Source organism: Symphalangus syndactylus, chromosome 14 (genome assembly GCF_028878055.3).
Source record: "Symphalangus syndactylus isolate Jambi chromosome 14, NHGRI_mSymSyn1-v2.1_pri, whole genome shotgun sequence".
NCBI classification, from domain to species: domain Eukaryota; kingdom Metazoa; phylum Chordata; class Mammalia; order Primates; family Hylobatidae; genus Symphalangus; species Symphalangus syndactylus.
This window is the reverse complement of record NC_072436.2, coordinates 116,534,713-116,559,330: the sequence shown is the minus strand read 5'-3', so window position 1 is coordinate 116,559,330 and position 24,618 is coordinate 116,534,713. Positions and strand designations below refer to the sequence as shown.

The 24,618-nt window shown below is 48.7% G+C and overlaps 1 protein-coding gene, 1 long non-coding RNA gene and 1 pseudogene across 5 annotated transcripts in view; 1 reads left to right on the top strand and 2 right to left on the bottom strand.

The window, feature by feature from the left end:
- ABCA3 (ATP binding cassette subfamily A member 3) overlaps window positions 1–15,085 on the bottom strand; it is a 62,199-nt gene extending 47,114 nt beyond the window's left edge. The window contains exons 1-4 of one of the 2 annotated variants that reach the window (XM_055242785.2): window positions 14,983–15,085; window positions 2,577–2,885; window positions 481–560; window positions 78–342 (exon numbers count right to left, since the gene is read on the bottom strand). In XM_055242785.2, coding sequence (XP_055098760.1) covers window positions 78–342; window positions 481–534 — 319 coding nt within the window. In that variant the 5' untranslated portion in view covers window positions 535–560; window positions 2,577–2,885; window positions 14,983–15,085. Of the gene's footprint in view, window positions 1–77; window positions 343–480; window positions 561–2,576; window positions 2,886–3,746; window positions 5,695–14,982 lie in introns of those variants that run through there. The other variant, XM_055242784.2, reaches the window with a different exon arrangement.
- LOC134732396 (small ribosomal subunit protein uS9-like) lies at window positions 6,698–12,810 on the bottom strand (annotated as a pseudogene).
- A 282-nt stretch (window positions 15,086–15,367) lies between the features above and the next one.
- Window positions 15,368–24,618, top strand: part of LOC129462657 (uncharacterized) — a 39,288-nt gene continuing 30,037 nt past the window's right edge. The window contains exons 1-3 of one of the 3 annotated variants that reach the window (XR_008650911.2): window positions 15,368–15,783; window positions 19,710–19,815; window positions 20,174–20,283. This is a non-coding gene — a long non-coding RNA (uncharacterized lncRNA). Of the gene's footprint in view, window positions 15,784–19,697; window positions 19,816–20,173; window positions 20,284–24,618 lie in introns of all 3 variants that reach the window. The other 2 variants (XR_010115823.1, XR_010115822.1) reach the window with 2 other exon arrangements.

Here is a 24,618-nt window from a genome sequence, read left to right as displayed (position 1 = left end):
CCTGGGCTCGACCCCTGCCTGCCCAGCCCTGCGGAGGCACCACTAGGTCCAGCACCGAGAGCCCCAGCATGTCTCACCTCGCATGTTGATCACAAGTGCCCTGTGCACTGTCTCGGTGACGGTCTTGGCAGCGTCACTGTGAGAAGGGATGTAGGCGAGCTCCCAGGTGTCTCCTGGCGGAGGGAAGGTGAAGAACAGAGGCAGCTCCTGGATGGACTGGCCCGGGTAGATGGTGGCGTTGGGCACATTTTCCGACTGAATCTTCAAGCGAAGCCAGATCAGGATCCCAGAAAACAGCAATGGCAGGAAGAGTTCCAGGATTGTCACCAGGACTTTCCGCTTCTGGAAGAGATACAATAGGGCACGCTGATGGGCTGCAAGGTAGAAGCAGGGGCATGCAGACAGCCCCTCTCTCAAGGGCATCCCCAGGAGCCTCTGGGCTGGGCACGCGGCTGACCTCCCTCCAGGGTCTGGACGCACCTGCAGGGTGTAGTTCTTCCAGAGGAGGAGCGCCAGCTGCCTGAGCACAGCCATCGTCTTGCTGGAAGGGACGCCCAGTGCTAGTTACAGACCAAAGACAGAGAGCGTGGGTGCGTAATAGAAACACGCAGAGTGGGGATTTGGGGAAAAGCCACGGACCCTTTTTCCTCCATGTCTCTCACCTTCTTTTGTGCCACTTTAACTCCAAACACCCCTGGAGGGAAGGGTACAAGGCCTGTGCCGTGCCCACCCTCAATCCTCTACCCTGCACATCCAAAGAGCATAGTCTTTTTGGCCAGGTGCAGTGGCTCATGCCTGTAATCCCAACACTTTGGGAGGCCAAGGCAGGTGGATCACTTGAAATCAGGAGTTCGAGACCAGCCTGGCCAACATGGTGAAACCCCGTCTCTATTGAGAATACAAAAATTAGCCGGGCGTGGTGGCAGGTGCCTGTAATCCCAGCTACTCGAGAGGCTGAGGCAGGAGAATCGCTTGAACCCGGGAGGCGGAGGTTGCAGTGAGCCAAGATCGTACCACTGCACTCCAGCCTGGGGGCAACAGAGTAAGACTCTGTCACAAACAAACAAACACCAAAAAAAAAAACCAAACAGCATAGTCTTTTTGGAGCCCGACTTGTTCCTTGGTGAATGTAAGATCAATGACATGCTTTTTATGTGCACTGTGACTTCTGTGGTGGTTTTAAAAATTTTTGTTTGTTTCTTTTGAGACAGGGTCCTGCTCTGTTGCCCAGGCTGGAGTGCCGTGGTGCAATCACAGCTCACTGTATCCTCAAACTCCCCGGCTCGTGATCCTCCCACCTCAGCCTCCCGAGTAGCTGCAACTACAGGTGCATGCCACCATACCCAGCTAATGTTTTTAATTTTTAGTAGATACTAAGTCTTGCTCTATTTCCCAGGCTGGTCTCAAACTCTTGGCCTCAAGCAATCCTCCAGCTTCATCCTTGTAGTGCTATTTACCATTTGATAAATGCTATTAGGGTGTTCTTCGTGATTAATATGGATTTGCTATTTATTAGCAAAATATTCAGGCTTATAGAATTCCACTTACTGACTGACCAGCTTTATTCTTAACCAACACTGAACCCATAAAAGAAAACTTAACATAGTGTCCTGGGTGAAAGGAGGGGAAAGAGGGGCTTGGAATTTGGGCCCCCATTGACCTTGCTGCCCCGGAGCAGGCCCGGGTAGGCAGACATGCTGGTGGGGCCATCAGCCACACCCTCTCCTTGGCCCTAAAGACCGTTTTTTCATGTTGTTATTATATGTACTGGCGTCAGAGCCTCACAGCAAAAGACTAGCCATTTTCTTCTTCTTTTTTCTTTTTCTCTTTTTTCTGTTTTTTTTTTTTTTTTGAGACAGAGTCTTGCTCTGTCACCCAGGCTGGAGTGCAGTGGTGCGATCTTGGCTCACTGGAACCTCCGCCTCCTGGTTTCAAGCGATTCTCCTGCCCCAGCCTCCCGAGTAACTGAGATTACAGGCGCCTGCCACCACGCCTGACTCATTTTTATATTTTTCGTAGAGATGGGGTTTCACCATGTTGGTCAGGCTGGTCTTGAACTCCTGACCTCAAATGATCCACCCGCCTCAGCCTCCCAAAGTGCTGGGATTATAGGCGTGAGCCACTGTGCCCAGTTGCCATTTTCATCTTTGCCACCTGTCCAACGAAAATTCATCCAAAAAATAATCTATCCTATATTATATAGAATCATGATATTTAAATCTGGCACATATAATGGGGGAAAAAATCTGCCAAAAGATGATCAAATACAGGTGATAGCAGAAATGAGAGCTTAGATCTGTAAACGTATTCCCTCAATTTAGGTAAAAGCTGTCTTACTAAATTTCAAATATCAGAAACAGAGGCTGGGTGTGGTGGCTCATGCTTGTAATCCCAGCACTTAGGGAGGCCGAGGCAGGAGGATGCCTTAAGCCCAGGAGTTCGAGACCAGCCTGGGCAACACAGCAAGACCCTATCTCTATACAAATAAAATAAAATTAAATTTAAAAAAAGGAACACAGACACCGAACCCAGAGTTAAGTTCATCTCGTGAACTTAAGAGTTCATGAGATGCTAACCTGCTAGAGAAGTAGGTAGTCTGAATAAGTTCAGGTAGGTGCTGCAACACCCAGGAAATAGGAGAAACGTGCTCTGAAAACTGAGTGTAAAGAGGGTGAGGTGTGCAGACGGGGCTACTCTGTCCTGGAGAGGCAGGGAAGGCAATGGAGGAGGGGCAGTCTAGAGAGCCCCTGGTGCTTGCTGGTCCACTCGCTACAACTGCAGGCAGACACGAGTCCTTCCCACTCAGCGTCCTTCATGTGCGGAAAAGCCTCCTTGACTCACAGTGGAAGAGTTTCAAGTTCACTTGCTCAGCTCCACACTCATGGCTGATCCAAACCCAACATCATCCATCAACCAGGTGAAGATGCACGGGAGAGAAAGGCAAACAATTAGTGAGTCATTCCTAGATCACCATGAGCTAGCGCTCCCCAACAATGACCCGGGAGACTCCAGCGCGCGGGGAAAGGTTTTGTTTTTTTTTAAATGACCCATTTTACTTTTGGTTTGGTTTCAGTCCATTGAAAATCATTTATATTAAGGCTCTTTTTAAATTAAAACTCTTGCTTTTTTTTTTTAAGGATGTGGCTGTTGATATCTAATAATATTCAAAATTTATGCTTTAAAGGGTAGTCAATAAATATTTACATGAAACACAACTGCAAACAATTAAGAATTAATTTAAAATGACTTTTAATGAATCATATTGTTAAAAAGTGAAGAAATTAAAGCTAAAATAGTATGAAGTGCTATTAAGTGGCAACTTAATAAATTATCCCAATTCTTTTAAAATTAATAAGGTAGAAGACCTGTCTCAAAGTCAGTTGCTGATGATGAAAAAAACAGCAGTGACTCAAAGATACACATTAAGGCCTGTGGTTTATAAAAGGTTTCTAGAAGTAGTTTAGGCAAAAAGAGGAGGCCAGTGCCTCCGTTTGGGGTCATCATCCGGGGAAAGTACACTCCAGATGGGCGTGGGGTTGGCTGAGATGAACGTTCTGCCTCTACCAAGTGAGGAATATAAAACAGTCACAGTTCAAAGAAGTCTTCTGGTTAGAGGAACAGACAACTTCTCTTACTGGAAGTCTGGCCAAGAAAGGACTGGGAGTCCCAGGGCTGGGAGAGAAGGTCAAGAAAGACAGACCACCCACCTTCCCACACAGGCTGCAGGGCAGTACCAGGGAACTGACCTGGGTCCCAGAAGAGGCTCCGCACAGCAGGTCTCCCTTCAGGACTACAGGGGAACTGGCCAGGAGGAGGCAGCTCCACACAGAGGGCTCCGGGGTGGGGCCTGAGAGCCTCTGGAGTGGGGCAGGGCAACCCTGAGGTTTGGGAACACCGTGGCCTCACAGGACATCAGGAGGGGCCCAGGGCTCACGGGCATGACTCTCCGGCACCTTTGGACAGATGGAGGGTGTTTGAGTGTAATTTGGAAAATAATTATAAAACACTTCTTTTTTTTTTTTTTTTTTTTGAGACGGAGCCTCGCTCTGTCGCCCAGGCTGGAGTGCAGTGGCGCAATCTCGGCTCACTGCAAGCTCCGCCTCCCGGGTTCATGCCATTCTCCTGCCTCAGCCTCTCCGAGTAGCTGGGACTACAGGCGCCCGCCACCACGCCCGGCTAATTTTTTTTGTATTTTTAGTAGAGACGGGGTTTCACCGTGGTCTCGATCTCCTGACCTCATGATCCGCCCGCCTCGGCCTCCCAAAGTGCTGGGATTACAAGCGTGAGCCACCGCGCCCGGCCTATAAAACACTTCTTACCAAGTTAGAAAATAGAAGAGCAAAATAGATTTTGAGGACGTTACTTAAAACTGAGCAGATCTGATGAAAAATTTTGGATTTAGAAAATAAACACCTGGCCGGGCATGGTGGCTCATGCCTAAACAATTCCAGCACTTTGGAAGACTGAGCTGGGCAGATCACCCGAGGTCAGGAGTTTGAGACCAACCCAGCCAACATGGCAAAACCCCATCTCTACTAAAAATACAAAAATTAGCCTGGTGTGGTGATGTGCACCTGTCCCAGCTACTCGGGAGGCTGAGGTGGAAGGATCACTTGAACCCAGGAGGTGGAGGTTGCAGTGAGCTGAGATGGTGCTAACTCAGAGTCATCAACTTCAAAATGACCCTGTCTCAAAAAAAAAAAAAGAATATAAGCTCTACTTTTTTTTTTTTTTGAGACAGTTTCACTCTTGTTGCCCAAGCTGGAGCACAGTGGTGCCATCTCAGCTCACTGCAACCTCCACCTCCCAGGTTCAAGCGATTCTCAGCCTCCCAAGTAGCTGGGATTACAAGCACGCACCACCGCATCCGGCTAATTTTTGTATTTTTAGTAGAGATGGGGTTTCACCATGTTGGCCAGGTTGGTCTCAAACTCCTGACCTCAAGTGATCCGCCGACCTTGGCCTCTCACAGTGTCGGGATGACAGGCATGAGCCACCGTGCCCGGCCAGAAACTCAGCTTTCCTGCTTGTAAGCACTCTGATTCTACAGCCTCCTCATCCTCTCATGGCTTCTGGCAACATCACCCTTTTTTTTTTTTTTTTTTTTGAGACAGAGTCTCGCTCTGTCTCCCAGGCTGGAGTACAGTGTCGCGATCTCTGTTCACTGCAAACTCCGCCTCCTGGGTTCACGCCATTCTCCTGCCTCAGCCTCCCGAGTAGCTGGGACTACAGGCACCCGCCACAGTGCGCGGCTAATTTTTTTTGTATTTTTCAGTAGAGACAGGGTTTCCACCATGCTAGCCAGGATGTTCTCGATCTCCTGACCTCGAACATCACCCTTTCGCAGACAAAGAAACGAGGAATAAGTGCCTGGCCCAAAATCACACAGCAAGAAACTGCAAAGTCAGGATTTGAACCTTGGCTTGTTTTAACTTCCAAGTCTGTCTTCTAACTACTACACTACCACATCCTGTGGGTCCTAAAAACACAGAACAACTTCCAACTTCATACGAGTTTTGCATATCACTCCTAGAACATAACATCAGAAATTGAAAAGTAAAAAAGACCCCTAAGCCCCACCACCTTAATAGAAGTTTTCTTTTCTTTTTTTTTTTTTTTTTTTCTGAGACAGAGTCTCGCTCTGTCGCCCAGGCTGGGCACGATCTCGGCTTACTACAACCTCCACCTCCCAGGTTCAAGTGATCCTCCCGTCTCAGCCTCCCAAGTAGCTACAGGCACATGCCACCACGCCCGGCTAATTTTTGTATTTTTAATAGAGACAGGGTTTCGCCATGTTGGCTAGGCTGGTCTCAAACTCCTGACCTCAAGTGATCCATCCGCCTCGGCCTCCCAAAGTGCGGGGATTACAGGCATGAGCCACCGTGCCCTGCCGAGGTTTTATCTCTGCGCCCCCACAGCACCTAGCTTGTTGCCTGATACGTGCGAGGCTTTACGTAAAGTCTCACTGAACACTATGCTTGCATCTGTTCTGTTTCAGCAAAAGGAATTTAAAGGAAGAGATCCTAGAATTACAAAATCTGGAAAGTTTTTTGTTACAAAAGCAAATGTACACAAGAGAAACAAGTTAATGTTCCTTCTCCACTTGACGCCAAGGCGGCAGAGTCTCCTGAAGCCCTGATGACTGAGGCCCAGGACTGGCCCCGGCTGGGCCCCCATCACCTACTCTAAGGTAAACACTCAGGACTCCAGCCACTCCTAAAGCTGCCGCCTCTGCCCAGCAAGAGGACAAGAGCAGAGCTTCAAGAACTTTCCTTTGAAGAGGCTCTCTTCACCAGTCCCGGGACACAGTCAGGAAGGGGAAGGCAAACCTTTTCCCCTCTCTATAAAAGGTTTGCTTACTGTTAAAATATTAAACATCACACACATCATTGAGTATCTCATTGTTTGCTTTTTAGGTGAGCAACTGACTCGGTGCAGAGTGAGAGCATACTGCTGGCTGCTCATTTCTGAGAACTCTCTTGATGGCACAAATTCTTCTACAAATGGTCTTTCCAGTAACTGTCGTCAGCTCAAGAGCCATCGGCTGTGCCAGTTAACAAGCACTGTGGCTCTTCAGGCGGCCACTGCTCAGCAGGAAACTGGAGAAATCCCAAACTCCTCCATTTCTTTCTTTCTTTTTTTTTTTTTTGAAACTTTAAAATCTCTCAAAAACTGTTTATTATACAGGTGAATTTTGATAGTCATGATAGGCTTATCGGTAGGATTTCTGGCAGTGAGCACAGGCACCAGGGCCTCCAAACTTTTTGGACTCGCAGTGACGGGGATCAGCTACCAGCAGGGTCAGGTCACACTGGATGAGGATGTCTTTGCTCTCCTTCTTTGAAGCATCATCCACGTTTCTGGTAATAGGCCGCCAGGGCTTTGGAGATGGACTGATGGATAGCATAAATCTGGGCCACATGACCACCACCCTTCACACGGACACGGATGTCCACACCAGCAAATCCCTCCGTGCCAGGAAGTAGAACTGGCTCCAGCAGCTTGTACTGTAGTGTGGGCGGCTCAATCATCTCCAGGGGCTGCCCGTTCACCTTGATGAGACCATTGCCACGTTAGCAGTGCGCCACAGCTGTGGCCGTCTTCTTGCGTCCGAAGACCTGCACCGACTGCCTCCTCCATTTCTTTATTTGTGGTTTGCAGGTATTTTTGTGTGTACCATAGGCTTGAATTTGCCATCCAATTCCTATGTGCCCTTTTTTTTTTTTAAGACACAGGCTTGCTTTGTCACCCAGGTGGGAGTGCCGTTGCGTGAGCAGGGCTCATTGCAGCCTGGTGCTCCTGGGCTCAAGTGATCGTCTGGCCTCAGCCCATTGAGCAGCTGGGACCACAGGCACATGCCACCATAACTGGCTACTTATTATATTTTTTGCAGAGATGGAGTCTTGCTATGTTGCCCAAGCTGGTCTGGAACTCCTGGCCTGAAACAATCTTCCCATCTTGGCCTCCCAAAGTACTGGGACTATAGGAATGAGCCATGCTGCCTGGCCCTTATGTGCCCTTCCAAAAGAAGTTTTCATACCTGCATATATGGAGCAGAGGTCCCTGGGGGTGGCAGGTCTTGAGACCCATGAACAGAAGGGACAGGCCAGAGTGAGGGGCATAAGACCCATTACGCCATGTGTTCCTATTGTATTCTGAGCTTGGGTGCACCTCCCTCCATGAAAGCCTGTCCACAAAGGCATAGAGAAATCCACTCATGGAAAGAAGGGGGCCTTGATAAAGACACAGGTGGACCGCCCCAAGATGCACAAAGAGAGCCACCAACCATGGCTCTGCTCGCTTTGCCACAGGTGTGCAGCACAGCGACAGCCTTGTGGGTGGTGCTGGTCACATTTGGTGCTTTCCTTCGGGGGAGGACCCAACATCCCAATATTGACACCAGGAGTCTGCAACAGCCAGCCAGCATCAAAGGTCCACGTGTATGCGCACTGAGGCATGGAGGACAGTCAATTAATGGAGGCCGGTAGAATCCATGGTCTTTTAGGTTATACAAGACAAAAAAGCATTTGTTCATTCAACAATTGCCAAGTTTTTGGTGTCTGATGGGCACATGTACAAGGTACTAAGGATTTGGAAATGAAAATAACATTCCTTTTTTCTTTTTTTGAGACAGACTCTCACTCTGTTGCCCAGGCTGGAGTGCAGTGGTGTGATCTCAGCTCACTGCAAACTCTGCCTCCTGGGTTCAAGCGATTCTCCTGCTTCAGCCTCCTGAGTAGCTGGGATTACAGGTGTGCGCCACCATGCCTTGCCAGTTTTTTGTATTTTTAGTAGAGACAGGGTTTCACCATGCTGGCCAGGCTGGTCTCAAACTCTTGACCTTGTGATCCACCCGCCTCAGCCTCCCAAAGTGCATGCTGGGATTACAGGCATGAGCCACCACGCCTGGCCGATGATAACATTCTTAATCCAAGGAGTTCACAGTCCCCGAACACTTGCATGCACTGTAATTGCTGTGACTGATGCTAAATAAATATGGCAAGATTCAGAAGACGTGAATTAATTATGTGCGTGAGACAGCAAGCAAGACAGGGAGATGGCCCGGGAGGGTGACGGGGGCAGGTGACATGGGAAGCTGGTCTTGAATGACTCATTAGTTGGGACAGGAAGGACATTACAGGATCCTGGAGACAGACTGTGTATGGGGAGCAGCGAGTCATTCCGAGTGGCAGTGCAGAGAATGAGCCAGGAAAGGCAGCAGATCCGGGGCCCACGTCATCAAGGCGCCCGACTCTGCACCAAGAAGGGAGCTCGGGGTGTATCACAACGGGTAGTGAGTGATGCTGGGTGAGGGTGACTGGTTTTGTTTAATCCTTTATCTAGGACATGATCTTTTTTGAGGGAGGGGTGCACAATAAATATTTGAAAATGTCTAATTCAGTGGATCCTGTGGATGAAATGCCCAAACACCAGTAAATTTTTTTTTTTTTTTTTTTTTTGAGACAGAGTCTCACTCTATCACTCAGGCTGGAGTGTGGCCTGATCTTGGCTCAGTGCAACCTCCAGCCCCCAGGTTCAAGTGATTCTCCTGCCTCAGCCTCCCAAGTAGCTGAGGCCTACAGATGCCCGCCACCACACCCAGCTAATTTTTTGTATTTTTAGTAGAGATAGAGTTTTGCCATGTTGGCCAGGCTGGTCTTGAACTCCTGACCTCAGGTGATCCACCTGCCTCGGCCACCCAAAGTGCTAGGATCACAGGTGTAAGCCACCGTGCCCGACTTAAATATTATTTTCTTTCTTTCTTTTTTTTTTTTTTTGGGACGGAGTTTCACTCTTGTTGCCCAGGCTGGAGTGCAATGGTGTGATCTTGGCTCACTGCAACATCTGCCTCCTGAGTTCAAGTGATTCTCCTGCCTCAGCCTCCTGAGTAGTTGGGATTACAGGCACCCACCACCATGCCCAGCTAATTCTTGTATTTTTAGTAGAGATGGGGTTTCACCATGTTGGCCAGGCTGGTCTCGAACTCCTGACCTCAAGTGATCTGCCTGCCTCTGCCTCCCAAAGTGCTGGGATTACAGGTGTAAGCCACTGTGCCCAGCCCTAAATACTATTAATATATAAAAAAAAGCAGGCACATTTATATAGTCCTCACCCTTCCCAGTGGTCTCCAAATGGGGTGGGCTAGACAACCTGCAGCAGTGAAAAAGTGATGAGAAAATCTGCTTCTAAGTATTTGTCTTTAAAAATGTGAAAAAAATGGCTTCACTGATTTTTTTGTTTGTTTCCTGTAGGGACAGGGTCTCGGTCACACACTGTTATCCAGGCTGGAATGCAGTGGTGATCCTCCTGCCTCAGCCTCCGAAGTAGCTGGGACTACAGGCATGTACCACCACACCTGGCTTTTTTTTGTGTGTAGAGATAAGTCTCACTATGTTGCCCAGGCTGTTCTCAAACTCCTGGGCTCAAATGATCCTCTTGCCTCAGCCTCCCAAAGTGCTGGGACTACTGGCATGAGCTACCATCACACCCTGCCAGCTTTACTGATATTTAATACTTGGACAGACCCTGATGTTCACGCTGGCTTGTATGTCAGCAGCCGCGGCATCCTGACTGAGGAGGCGGTGCCCTGTGATGTGGGGGGTGATGGTGGGCCCTCACCACAAGTCTACTTTAAGCATCTTAGGCGTGTTGGAGTTTACAAGTTTCAGGGCATTCCAGTTGTGGTCAATTAAAACAAACAAACGAACAAAACACAGAAACTCAAGACCCTTAAATAGCGAAAGCTTTACAATGCTTCGCAGTGATATGGAAAATGACCACGAATATCTTTTGTGTGACTTCGAGGCTTACTGCTCATTTCATGACTTGGTACTTCAAAGAGTCAGAGAATTTAAGGAGAAGGTACAGATTTTCTTTTGTGAAAAGTTCCAAATCTGAAGACATTTTTTCGTTTTTAATGACAAATGACTGCAGCAGTGTGTCATTTACCTTTTTTCTTTTAAATAGACACAACGCAATCTGTCCCTTCAAAGAAAAAGTGACAGTATATGAGTTACAGCTTTTCAAAAAGAATCTGTACCAAGAATAGAGCATTTGTGAAAACAGACGTTTGAAGGTTTCCACAATTACGTGACTGCGTTCCCAATGATGCTACAAGTGTACTGTCTACATGAACGTTTACATCCGCACACCAAAACATCTCCAACACCAGAATCTCCACCTATCCTGATAGTCCCTGAACATACCCAGCCCAAATTCATCAAGGGCCCTCAGATGATGGGTAAATGAAATTGAAAAACAAGTGCCCTGCCTGGTAAGCACAGGGTCTGTGCCTTTCTCTGTATCGTGTTTATGTGTAAATGCTGTTAATAACTAGGGCCTGAAATAAATAAAACTTTTTTTTTTTTGAGGCAGAGTTTCACTCTTGTTGCCCAGGCTAGAGTACAGTAGTGCAATCTTGGCTCACTGAAACCTCTGCCTCCCAGGTTCAAGTGATTCTCCGGCTTCTGCCTCCTGAGTAGCTGGAATTACAGGTGCCCACCACCATGCCCAGTTAATTTTTTTTTTTTCCTTTTGTAGAAACAGGGTTTCACCATGTTTACCAGACTGGTCTCGAACTCCTGACCTCAAGTGATCCACCCACCTCGGCCTCCCAAAGTGCTAGGATTACAGGCATGAGCCACCTCGCCTGGCCAATAAACAGAACTTACAATTGATCTTAAATGCTGGGACTTAGGATTCAATGAGCGTTTATAAATGGGATGTGGACACATGGCTTTCATCTTTAAAAAGCATGTTTATACAATAGTTTTCGTAGCATTCATATGTTGGATAAATTTAATCATGTTTATTTCACCTCTCATCCTTTTTTTTTTTTTTTTTTTTTCTCTTTTAGAGACAGGGTCTTGCTGTTTCCCAGGCTGGAGTGCAATGGCATGATTATAGCTCACTGCATTCTTGAATTCCCAGGCTCAAGCAATCCTCCTTCCTCAGCCTCCACAGTAGCTGGGACTTTAGGTGCATGCCACCATACCTGGCTGTTTTTTTTTTTTTAGTAGAGACAGGGTCTCACTATGTTGCCCAGACTGTTGTCAAACTCTTGGCCTTAAGGGAGTCCTCTCATCTCAGTCTCCCAAAGTGCTGGGTTTACAGGTGTGAGCCACCATGTCTGGCCTTCGTCCCTTTAAAAGATCTATATTTGTATATATTTCTATGTCCATAATACATCAGGACAGTAATTGTTTATTTATAACACATAATATATATCGGGCTGCATGTTTACATTCATCCTTTTACACCTAACAGTACACATGAAAAAAAAAGTCTGAGGCCTTTTTTTTTTTTTTTTTGATGCAGGGTCTCACTCTTTTGCCTAGGCTGGAGTACAGTGGTGTGATCATGGCTCACTGTAGCCTTGATCTCCTGGCTCAAGTGATCCTCCCACCTCAGTCTCCCAAATAGCTGGGACCATGGGTGTGCACCACCATGCCCGGCTAATTGTTTGATTTTTTTTTTAGAGACGGGATCTTGCCGTGTTGCCCAGGCTAGTCTTCCAACTTGTGGCCTCCAGTGATCCTCCCACCTTGGCCTCCCAAAGTGCCGAGATTACAGACGTGAATCACTTGCACTGGCCAAGGCCAACTTAAAAACTCAGTGGCCCTTGTGGGGATGAGGTAGGAACAAATGCACAAGCCACAGCCATTGGCTAAGAGCTGGGGAGGCTGGTTTGAGGCTGTGGCACCGCCAAGGTGGAGCCCTAGCTTGCTGGAGCTCATACTCAGCACCACAGGCGCTGCCTGGAGTTGGAGGCGGCTGCCTCCCTAGGATCACAGGCTCTGCGTTTACACTGAAGCTCTGGCAAGGGTTCATAGGGTGTATTTTTAAGCCAGAGACATGGTTCCAAAGGGAGCTATCAGGAAAGACCTCCACAAAATCTCTGCTGCTGCCTGTTTCCCTAATCCTTGCTGTGGCCTCAGTCCCGTTCTCCGTCCAGCTAGCTGTTCTGCCTCCCTAGGTGCAGGAAACGAGGTAATGAGGCAATGGAAAGTCCCCAGAGAGAGGTAACCATGGATGTTCTGCAACAAGCAAGGTAGCAAGGACCTCGTTACACGGCTCCCGCAAAGGCACCTGTCTGCCTGTGGACTCCAAACCTCTCCAACACCACAGACACTCTGAGCCATTCAGGCGAATGGGGTCTGCAAAACTCTCCCGGGACAGGGCCTGACATGCCTCACTCTTACCCACAAGATGTGGGCCTTCAGTGTTTTGTCTGCCTAGAATATTACCCGGCATACCTTTCTCTACCTGCCGACACCTACCCGTCACTTCCCAGCCCACTTCTAGTGCCATGGCCTCTGTGAAGCTTGTTTCAGGGACTCTTTGTCTTGGTTGCCTGCACAGTGGAATTTTCCGGTGCACTTTAAGCCAGAAACTGACATCTAAGGCCCACCCCTGGAGATTCTGGGCTGTTCTGGGCCCAGGCTGGCTTCCCAGGTGATTGTAACCGGAAGCCTGGGTGGAGACCTTCTGCTCTCGTTGGAGCCAGCCCTCCTCCACCTCTGGTCACCTGTTGCACCTTTTCTGGATGTGTCATGTGGTACTCATCTTTTTCTGTCTTATGTCACAGTTACTTGTGAATAAAGCATCTCTTTAGCTCTATCCTAAGACCCCTCCAAGAGCAGGGACTGTGTCCAATTCATCTTTTTTTTTTTTTTTGAGACAGAGTCTTGCTCTGTCGCCCAGGCTGGAGGGCAGTGATGCCATCTCAGCTCACTGTAACCTCCGCCTCCCACGTTCAAGCAATTCTTCTGCCTCGGCCTCCTGAGTAGCTGGGATTACAGGCACGTGCCACCGTGCCCGGCTAATTTTTCATATTTTTGGTAAAGATGGGGTTTCGCCACGTTGGCCAGGCTGGTCTCCTGACCTCAAGTGATCCGCCCGTCTCTGCCTCCCAAAATGCTGGGATTACAGATGTGAGCCACTGAGTCCGGCCTCCAATTCACCTTTCCACTGTGCACAGGGCCTTCCCCGTCAGAGCCGTCCCCAGACTTCCAGAATGCTTCCGCTCAATAGCTTCCAGAGTCTCCGGAAGCAGGGCTGGGGAACAAATGGCAAACTAGGGATCTTACCTGGGCCTGCCCAGTTGAGACTAAGTCAAAATGGGCTCCCAACAGACTGCCTGGCTCATGCAGATGGAAGGCTAACATCTTTTTAGAAACAACTCGCGCTACCCTCTCCTGTTTCAAAAGGTTGTCTTGTCAGAATGGTGGTAAGTCACCTTAGGAAGGGAGAGACGTCGTCCTGTTTGTCAGACAGAGTTAGCAAAGGTTCAATTTAAAAGAAAAATTAAGAAGTTAAAAATAAGTGTGGGGAGATTCCCATGACATCCATTTTTATCGATTTTTCCCTTTCTCTTACATTTCCCATGAGGCCAACTTTCTAAAACAGTCTTAGTCTTTTCAAGTTTACAAAAGGTAGCACCCACACTGTCTGAATAAAATGACGGGATGCCCGGGAGAAGAGTGAACCTCTCCCACGTGCTCCCTGCCTGGGCTCCATGCTGTCGCGGGGTCTCGGCTACTCACCCAGCGGGCATTTCTGGAGTTCCAGGAACACAAACCCCAACAAGATCCAATCGATGCCTTCCCGCAGTGCACAGTCCAGGACACAACCCGGAGAACAAGCGGCAATTACCCCCTTGAGGACATGGCTTCATCCGTGCGACAGACACCAAGCGCCTTCCCCACGCCCCTGACCATAAGGCCGTCCCGGCCCTTCTGAAGCGTGGAGCCGGCTTGGAACAGAGCCAAGACACACGGACGCGATGCACACAGGCGTCCTGAGGGAGGGCGCCGAGAACGCGGCCCCGGCGACTGCCACAGGCCCCTCCGCCTGGACTAGCTGCTCCCCTTTCCCGCCTCCACACAGGGGAGGGCGCAGCAAACGCCCGCCGCGGACTGTGGGCCTTGGATTAGGATTTGGAGGCTCCTTGGAACGAGAGGGGGGGAGCAGGCGGAATCCCTTTGCCACTGCGCGCCCGGCGTCACTGCAGCCGGGAAGCGGCGCCATCTCCGCAGGTGCGCGGTGGACGCCTGCATCCCTCGGGCCCAGGGCTGTCGGCCGCTACACATCCACCTCCTGGGCGCACACAGAGGGCCCGGGCCGTGCCGAGTCTCGGCAGGGTTGAGCTTCCCCGAGCGGCGCGGGCTCAGGCGCGGGCTCAGGCACTGCCCGCAGTGCGGGACACGCCCAAGGCTCGGATGGGAGCCGACGCTGAGGGAGCCGCACCTGCAGGGAGCGCCCAGAGCCAGAGCCGGGGCCGCGGCGGGAGGGGAGGGGGCGGGCGCGGGCGCGGGCGCCGCCGGCAAGGATGCGGGATCGCGGGAGGGGCCCGCGGGCCAGGCCGGAGCTGGGGGCGGCCCGAGGCCCGAGCTGGCCGGAGAGGGTGGGAAGGGCGGACCCGGGTGGGGACCGCAGGCCCCGGGAACGAGCGCGCGAGCGGCGGGTCCCGGCGGCACTCACCGAGCCTGGGCGCCGGGGCGGCGGCGGCCGGCGCGCGGCCCTCTCGCGGGGTCCCCTCCCTCGTCCACCCGGGCTCCGCTCCAGCCTCGCAGTGGCGGCGGCACTGACAGCTGCGTCGCCGCCCTGGAGGGGAGGATGCTCCTGCAACCCGCTACTGGCGGACGCACCGGCCGCTCCGGCTCCTGCAGGGGGCGCGGCGGCTCGCGCGTGCGCAGTCGGCCGCCCCTGCAGGTGCCCGGTGCACCCCCGACCGCCTCGGCGGCTCCGGCCAGCCCAACCCCGCGCTTGCGCAGTGCCCCGTGCATGTCGCCCATGCCCGGCAGAGGGCGCGCTGGCTTGCGCGTGCGCAGTCGGCCATCCTGCGAGTACGCGGTTCGCACCCGGCCGCGCGGCAGCCCGTGCCTGCGCACTGCTCTGTGCCCGCGCCTATGTCCAGCAGGGGGCGCGCAGCGGCGGTATCCGAGCGAGGGCGCGGTGGCCTCTGACAGGAATGACTGTGCGCACGTGCGTTTCACAGCAGTGGAAGTCTTCACACCGGAAATTTGACTTTGGCCGTTGCTCCATTTCTCCTTACGCACTGTCTTTCCTTGTGCCCTCGTCACTCCTGGCACCGGGGGAAGCGCTTCCCCCGCCTCTGGCCGGGGGCTGCGGCGCGACCGAAGGCGAGGCGGCGGCGAGGAACCTTCTGGAATTTGGCCGTCGGGGCAGGCGTCGAGTTTACAGGAGAAGGCGCGGTGTCTCGGAATGAGCGGAGTCGCCCTCAGTTAAGGAGCGAGGGAAGCCTCGGGGGTCCCCAGCCGGGTAGGAGTCACCTCAGGCAGGAGGGATCGGCCTTGTCGGGGTCACCTGGCGGGAGGGTCCTGGGGTGGGGCAGGGCCGCCTGTGAGGAGGGTCCAGAGAGGGTCGGGGTCACCTGAGGGGATGGTCCGGGGAGGGTTGGGGTCACCTGAGGGGATGGTCCGGGGAGGGTTGGGGTCACCTGAAGGGAGGGTTCGGGGAGGGTTGGGGTCACCTGAGGGGATGTTCGGGGCGGGTTGGGGTCACCTGAGGGGAGGGTGGGGGGGTTCGGGGAGGGTTGGGGTCACCTGAGGGGATGGTCCGGGGAGGGTTGGGGTCACCTGAGGGGAGGGTTCGGGGAGGGTTGGGGTCACCTGAGGGGAGGCTGGGGGGGTTCGGGGAGGGTCGGGGTCACCTCATGGAACGGGCGGAACGGGGTCACCTGGGGGGAGTATCAGGGCGGGGGCGAGTCGCCTGCAGGGAGGGTCTCAGGCGTGTCACATTAGGCGGTCCCAGGGACGGGTCGCGGTCTAACGGGAGGAGAGTGGGGAGGTGGGTCGGGGTGTCCCTGGGCCGGACCGGGTCGTGGGACTGGGTCGCCCCAGGCAGGAGAGCCTGGGAGGGGCGGGTCCCCTGGCGTAGCAGGGAGAGGTGGAGTGAGGGACTCCCGGGCTCGAGCATGAGGGCGGGCGCCGCGCGGGGCCGACAGTTGCCGCGGACCAGGGCCAACGGGTCCCCGAGCGCCGCCAGCGGCCGGACCACAGTGAGGTGCGTCCGTGGTCCCGGCGCCCCGGGTGAGGGAGGGTTGCTGCCGGTCCTGCCGCTGGGAGCCGCCTGCGACCCGCACCGCCAGCCCCGCGCCCAGCCAGCCTCCGGCACCACGACCGGACGGCCCCGACCTAATGTAACGCCCCGGGTCGGGGGCGAAAATCTCCCACCCCCAAGACTCCTGATGGAGTAAGGTTTGAGCGGCTCGTTCCCCGTTTTACCGTGTACATAGCACCTTTTACTCTGATGACGTTCTGGATAGCCCATTCCACGAGTAAGGGGACATCGTCAGGTTCATGGCTAGATCCAGGGTCCTAGAGTGCCTGGGGTGGAGGAGGCTCGTGCTAAATAATTTGTTCCGTGGAATCGCAGAGACCTGGCTTCAGATCTTGGCCCACCAATTAATGTAGAGATGTCATTTTATCTTTCTGAATCTCAATTTCCTATCCCTAAAATTGAAATTATAATGATAGTAATTCATAATAATAGCAAACTCAAAGGTTTTTTTGTTGATGTATTCTTTTCTTTTTTGGGTCAAATGAGAAAATGCATGTTTAAGTGCTTACTACAATACCTGACACATAAATGCCAAATAAATGGTAGTATATAATGTGAATATGGCTAGGGATTTACATAGCCTAGTTTCCGTAATGAGCATACAGGAAAAACAACAACAACAACAACGAACAATTGAATGCAGTTACAGGATGGATGGGGGAGTAGATGATTAATGTGCTGCAAACATCCTAAAAACCCCCTTTCCCCATCAATCTTCACAGGCTGCAACACCCCAACCAAAATGTCTTCCCCATTCTCTACTTCCTCCCAGAAAATGATGTGAACTTGGCTGCTTGGCCCTCTCTTCACCCAGCCATATCCTCAGTCATTTTTCTTTCCAAAACCAATCCTTGCCATTTCCAAATTGAATGTGTCAGACCTTGCACGTTTTTCCGGCCTTTTCAAAACCGGATCCCAATTCTCTGTAACCAAATCCAGTACCAGAACTGGTTGACTCAGAATTTACCTTAGATGGAAGATAGGGTAGGAATTTTGGAAGAAGGATGACCTTACAGATCAAGACAGACAATTGCAGGGTACTAATTTTATATCTTTTTTCTTAACCCTGTCAGGTTAATTGTTAATTACTATAATCACAATCATGAGGTGGGAGGGTGTGAAGGCCACTGGAAAAAGTGTCTTATGCACAAAAATTTCAGGCTCTGAACTGTTTAAAAACAGTTGCCCACGGTGAGCTGGACCCTTTTGATGCCCTTCAACAATCACTGGATAATTCACCACGTTGTGCTCAAGGCCCACTACTGAAAAAATAAAACAAACCTAGATGCTCCATCTAGTCATTCTCTCCAGATGGAGGCCCAGATAGGTCATAATTTCTTCAAAGTCACCCAGTAGAGCTGAGATGACAACCTCCGTGTTCAGGCTCCTGGACTCTACCCCGCTCTTGTATGGAAACACTCACATCCATATACCATGAATACATGCTGAGAAATTGAAGGATACACTCCTTGAAGTTACCGTGGTTCAAACATTTCTTTTCTCTGAAGATTGATGGTAAACATTATAGTGGATGGTGACACTCATAAGCAAATCTTACAGCTTCACAAAAGGCAGTAAACCTAGCCATTATACTAGTTGGCTAAATATAATTAAACCAATAAGCTCCGAATTATTTGAAGGGGTACAAATACTATATTCTATCTATCTGTCTGTCTGTCTGTCTGTCTGTCTGTCTGTCTATCTATCTAATCTATCGTACAACAGTACCCAAATTGCTGATATTCAATGCCATATCTTAGAATAGGGCTCCTTTGATTGTTTCCCTGGGAATGATGTTATAATTCAGAGATACATTGTAGACCAAGGGCTGTACACATATTCCTTCATTCAGTGACTGGGAAGCATTATATTGTAATGGTTGAAACTGAACTCTGGCTACACTGCCTCAGATTAAATTCCAGCTCTTAATGTCTTTAGGCAAATTACTGAACCTTTCTGTGCCTTGGTTTCCTAGTATAAAATGGGGATCATATAACAATTCCTCACGGAATTGTTGTGAGGATTAGATGCATTAAAACATGTAGAGTAAGGGACTTAGAAAAGTCCTTGACATTCAGCAAGGGCTCAATAAGTGATCTAAGCATTACACTGTACGCTTTGGAAACAAACGCATGAATTTTTTTTTTTTTTTTTTTTTGAGACTGAGTTTCACTCTTATTGCCCAGGCTGGAGTGCAGTGGCACGATCTCGGCTCACTGCAGCCTCCACCTCCCAGAGTCAAGCAATCCTCCTTCCTCAGCCTCCCGAGTAGCTGGGATTACAGGCCTGTGCCGCCATGCCTGGCTAATTTTGTATTTTTAGTAGAGACGGGGTTTCTCCATGTTGATCAGGCTGGTCTCGAACTCCTGACCTCAGGTGATCCACCCCCTCGGCCTCCCAAAGTGCTGGGATTACAGGCATGAGCCACTGCACCCGGCCCAATGAATGAAATTTATGTGTTTTGCAGGATCTCACAAAACAGAGTTGCTTAATTTGATTTAGTTTTCACTGTGTGCTTACTATGTGCCAGATGAAACTTGAAATAAAAATGTGAATAAGCCACCATCTATACTTTAATAGAATTCAGAGTGCCCAACAATATGTTGTTAGAAGCAAAGATACAGCAATTGAAGACAATACAGACTATGAGTTGCACAGAATGGGCATTAATACATGGAATATCTCAATTATTCAGGGATTTCCTTTGTACTATTAAGTAGTACAGAAACTGTAAGTAAGTTGTTTCCTAACTATATTTGTCTAAACCAAATCACTTGCTTTGAAATAGTTATTTCGCTTAGCTTTTAAACATTTAGAAATTTTGAGGAGATGATTTTTATAGACGATTTGCATGCTGTCAAATTAATTTTAAATTTAACAAGTGTTACATGAATATATTCTTGTTGAGAAATTCATACTAATAGGCAAACCAAAGTTCTTTGTAACCACCATCCCCTTCCCTGATTTCCTCTCCATGGTCATAGGTTTGGTAAATACACTTCTTAACGTTTTTTAAATGTATTTGCACACATATATAGATTAGCCTATACATGTGTGGCATTATTTATGATGTTTCCATAAATGATATTCTGTCATAAATGATGATTCTTTAGTTTTCTTTTCAGAAATGAAAACTGGACATTTGACATTTGAACCTCTCTCCTGTGTTTGGAAAACTCTCCATCAATGTGATACAATGGTGGAAAGCGGGGTCTAGGCCCAATGGAACAGGTGCTTTTGCAAATGTATTACAGGTGTTTTCCCCAGGTTGTCTGTCAGCTTTTTACCTTTTTTTCAAAGAAAAGTTTTTTTTTTATGTAATCAGATTTATTAGTCTGTTTCTTTATAGTTTCCAGGTTATAGGTCATACTTATTTTTTTTTAAAAGTCCCCACTCTAAGAATATAAAAGTGCTTTTAAAATGAAATTTCGTATGTTTAAACCTTTATCCATCTGGGGCTTATTTTGCTGGAGTGAGCTAGCCAATTTTCTCAACACTTAAAAACATTAATCATTAAAATCTCAGTTGACATATAGTAAAATTCACTCCTTCTGGTTATAATTCTATGAATCTTTGTTGTTGTTTGGAGACGGAGTCTCGCTCTGTTGCCCAGGCTGGAGTGCAGTGGTGGGATCTCGGCTCACTGCAACCTTCGCCTCCCAGATTCCAGCGATTCTTGTGCCTCAGCCTCACAAGTAGGTGAGACTTTAGGTGCGCGCCAGCAGGCCTGGCTAATTTTTGTATTTTTAGTAGAGACGGGTTTTCACAATGTTGACCAGGCTGGTCTTGAACTCCTGGCGTTATGTGATCCACCTGTCTCCACCTCCCAAAGTGGTGAGATTACAAGTGTGAGCCATTGTGCCCACCCATAATTCTATCAATTTTGACAAATGTACAGAGTTGTGTAATTACTACCACAACCAAATTCAGACATCATTCCCCCAAATTTCCTCATGATATCCCTTTTGTAGTTAATTCTTCTTACCCGCCTGCTGGTAAGCACTGATTTTAGTTTGCTATTCCTATTTTTGTCTTTTCTAGAATGTCATATAAGTGAAATCATACAGTGTATATAGTCTGAGTCTTACTTTTTTCACTTAATATATTGGAGATTTGTGCATGTCAGGTATATCAATAGTTCATTCTTACAGCTGAATAGAATTCCACCGAATGAATATACCACAGTTTGTTGATCCATTCATTAATCGAGAACATTTGGTTTATTTCCAGTTTTGGAGATTATGAGTAAAGCCTTCTATAATCATTTGTGTTCAAGTTTTCATTTCTGTTGGGTAAAAATTTATGAATGGGATTGTTGGGTTGTATAGTATACGTTTAGCTTTATAAGAAACTTCCAAAATGTTTGACACAATGGTTGTACCACTTTGCATTCCCACTGGCAATATATAAGTCTCCAGTTGCTCTGTACCTTCTCCAACACTTAAAAAAATATATATATATATATAATTTATTTGTTTTTTTCCGAGACGGAGTCTCGCTCTTGTTGCCCAGGCTAGAGTGCGATGGCGCAATCTCGGCTCACTACAACCTGTGCCTCCCGAGTTCAAGCAATTCTCCTGCCTCAGCCTCCTCAGTAGCTGGGATTACAGGCGCACGCCGCCACGCCCTGCTAATTTTTGTATTTTTAGTAGAGATGGGGTTTCACCATGTTGGCCAGGCTGGTCTTGAACTCCTGACCTCAGGTGATCCGCCCACCTCAGCCTCCCAAAGTGCTGGGATTACAGGCATGAGCCACTGTGCCTGGCCTAAAATATATATATATATATTAGCCGTTCTTATTAATTAATTTGTAGTAGTATTTCATTGTGGTTTAAATTTGTATTTCCCTAATGACTAATGATGTTGAGCATCTCTTCATGGGGTTATTTGTCAGGCATACATTCTTTTTTCTTTTTTTTTTTTTTTTTTTTGAGACAGAGTCTTATTGCCCAGGCTGGAGTGCAGTGGCGCGATCTCAGCTCACTGCAGGCTCCGCCCCCTGGGGTTCACGCCATTCTTCTGCCTCAGCCTCCAGAGTAGCTGGGACTACAGGCGCCCTCTACCTCGCCTGGCTAAATTTTTGTACTTTTAGTAGAGACGGGGTTTCACCGTGTTAGCCAGGATGGTCTCGATCTCCTGACCTCGTGATCCGCCCACCTCGGCCTCCCAAAGTGCTGGGATTACAGGTGTGAGCCACCGCACCCTGCCTTTCTTTTTTTTTTTGAGGTACAGTCTTGCTCTGTCACTCAGGCTGGAGTACAGTGGCATGATCTCAGCTCACTGTAACCTCTGCCTCCCAGGTTCCAGCGATTCTCCTGCCTCAGCCTCCCGAATAGCTGGGATTACAGGTGCGCACCACCATATCTAGCTAATTTTTTTTTTTTTTTTGAGAAGGAGCCTTGCTCTGTTGCCCAGGCTGGAGTGCAGTGGCGCGATCTCAGCTCACTGCAAGCTCCACCTCCTGGATTCATGCCATTCTCCTGCCTCAGCCTCCTGAGTAGCTGGGACTACAGGCACCCACCACCACGCCTGGCTAATTTTGTTTTTGTATTTTTAGTAGAGACAGGGTTTTACCTTGTTAGCCAGGATGGTCTTGATCTCCTGACCTCGTGATCCGCCTGCCTCAGCCTCCCAAAGTGCTGGGATTACAGGCGTGAGCCACCGCACCAGGCCGATTTTTTTTATTTTTTATTTTTAGTGAAGACAGGGTTTCACTGTGTTGGCCAGGCTAGTCTCAAACCTGTGACCTCAGGTAATCCACCTGCCTCAGCCTCCCAAAGTGCTAGAATTACAGGCGTGAGCCACTGTGTCCGGCTCTTTTTGGTGAAGCATCTTCAAATCTTTTGCCCATTAAAAAAACCTGGGTTGTTAGTTTTCTTATGGTTGAGTTTTGAAAGTTCTTTATTTTATTTATTTATTTATTTGTTTATTTTATTTTATTTTGTTTTATTTTATTTTATTTTATTTTATTTTATTTTAGAGATGGAGTCTCACTCTGTCACCAGGCTGGAGTGCAGTGGCACGATCTTGGCTCACTGCAACCTCTACCTCCTGTGTTCAAGCGATTCTCCTGCCTCAGCCTCCTGAGTAGGTAGGACTACAGGCGTGCGCCACCACACCCAGCTAATTTTTGTATTTTTAGAGAGACGGGGTTTCACTATGTTAGCCAGGATAGTCTTGATCTCTTGCCTTTGTGATCCGCCCGCCTTGGCCTCCCAGAGTTCTGGGATTACAGGTGTAGGCCACCGCACCTGACCTATTTTTTATTCTTTTTTGAGACGGAGTCCTGCTCTGTGGCCCGGGCTGGAGTACAGTGATGCGATCTCGGCTCACTGCAACCTCTGCCTCCTGCGTTCAATTGATTCTCCTGCCTCAGCCTTCTGAGTAGCTGGGATTACAGGTACACCCCACCATGCCTGGGTAATTTTTGTATTTTTAGTAGAGATAGGGTTTCACCATGCTGGCCAGGCTGGTCTCGAACTCCCGACCTCAGGTGATCCGCCTGCCTCGGCCTCTCAAAATCCTAGGATTACAGGTGTGAGCCACCGTGCCCAGCCTTCTTTATATATTTTGTATACAACTTTGTATACAACAATTCGCAGATGTTTTCTCCCACTCAGTGGATGGTCTTTCTATTCTATTAAGAGTGGGTTTTTTTTTGTTTTTTTTTTTTTGAGGAAGAGTCTCACTCTGTTGCCCAGGCTGGAATGCAGTGACATGATCTCGGTTTACTGCAACCTCTGCCTCCCGGGTTCAAGTGATTCTCCTACCTCAGCCTCCTCAGTAGCTGGAATTATAGGCACCTGCCACCATGCCTGTCTAATTTTTGTATTTTTAGTAGACATGGGGTTTCACTATGTTGGTCAGGCTGGTCTCTAATTCCTGACCTCATGATCCACCCACCTCATCCTCCCAAAGTGCTGGGCATAAGCCATCATGCCTGGCCACCATGAGCCACCATGGTGAGCCACCATGGTGAACTCACCACTGTGAGTCACCATGTCCGGCCTATTAAGAGTGTCTTTTAGAGAACAAAGACTTCTAGTAAGTGTTTCTTTTCTTTCTTTCTTTCTTTTTTTTTTTTTTGGAGACAGAGTCTTGCTGTGTCATCCAGGCTGGAGTGCAGTGATACAGTCTTAGCTCACTTCAACCTCCATCTCCCAGGATCGAGTGACTCTCCTGCCTCAGCCTCCTAAGTTGCTGGGATTACAGGCATCCACCACTACGCCTGGCTAATTTTTGTATTTTTAGTAGAGACCCTACTGGTCTCAAACTCCTGTCCTCAAGTGATCCGCTTGCTTCAGCCTCCCAAAGTGCTGGGATTACAAGTGTGAGCCACTGCATCTGGCCAAGAACAAAGGTTTTTAATTTTGATGAAGTCCAATTTACTATGGTTTTGGTGTCATATCTAGGAAATCTTTGCCTGACATGAAGTCACAGAGATGTTCTCCTGTGTTTTCTTCTAGAAGTTTTATGGTTTAGATTTTATATTTAAGTCTATGATTTATTTTGAATTAATTTTGTATGATGAGTTGAGGTATGGGTCAAAATTTTATTTCCATACATGGATGTCCATTGTTCCAGCACATTTGTTAAAAAGACTATTCATTTTCCATTGAATTGCACCTTTGTCAAAAATTAATTGACCATATATGTGGGTTTATTTCTGGGCTCCCTATTCTGTTCCATTGAGCTGTATGTCTTTTGTAAAGGGCCAGATAGCAAATTTTTTAGGCTTTACATGCCAATAGGCAAAATTGAATAAATTACTTATATAACGAGACAAAGCAAGTTTCCACAACATTTTTTATCAATGAAATTCAATATGATAATTGAATATAATTTTAAAAATAATACAGACCTACTAATGGGAATGAGATTTTTAAAAATTAATTAATTAGTATTTTTTTTTTTTTTTGAGAAGGAGTCTCGCTCTGTCGCCCAGGCTGGAGTGCAGTGGCGCAATCTCGGCTCACTGCAAGCTCCACCTCCCAGGTTCACGCCATTCTCCTGCCTCAGCCTCCCGAGTAGCTG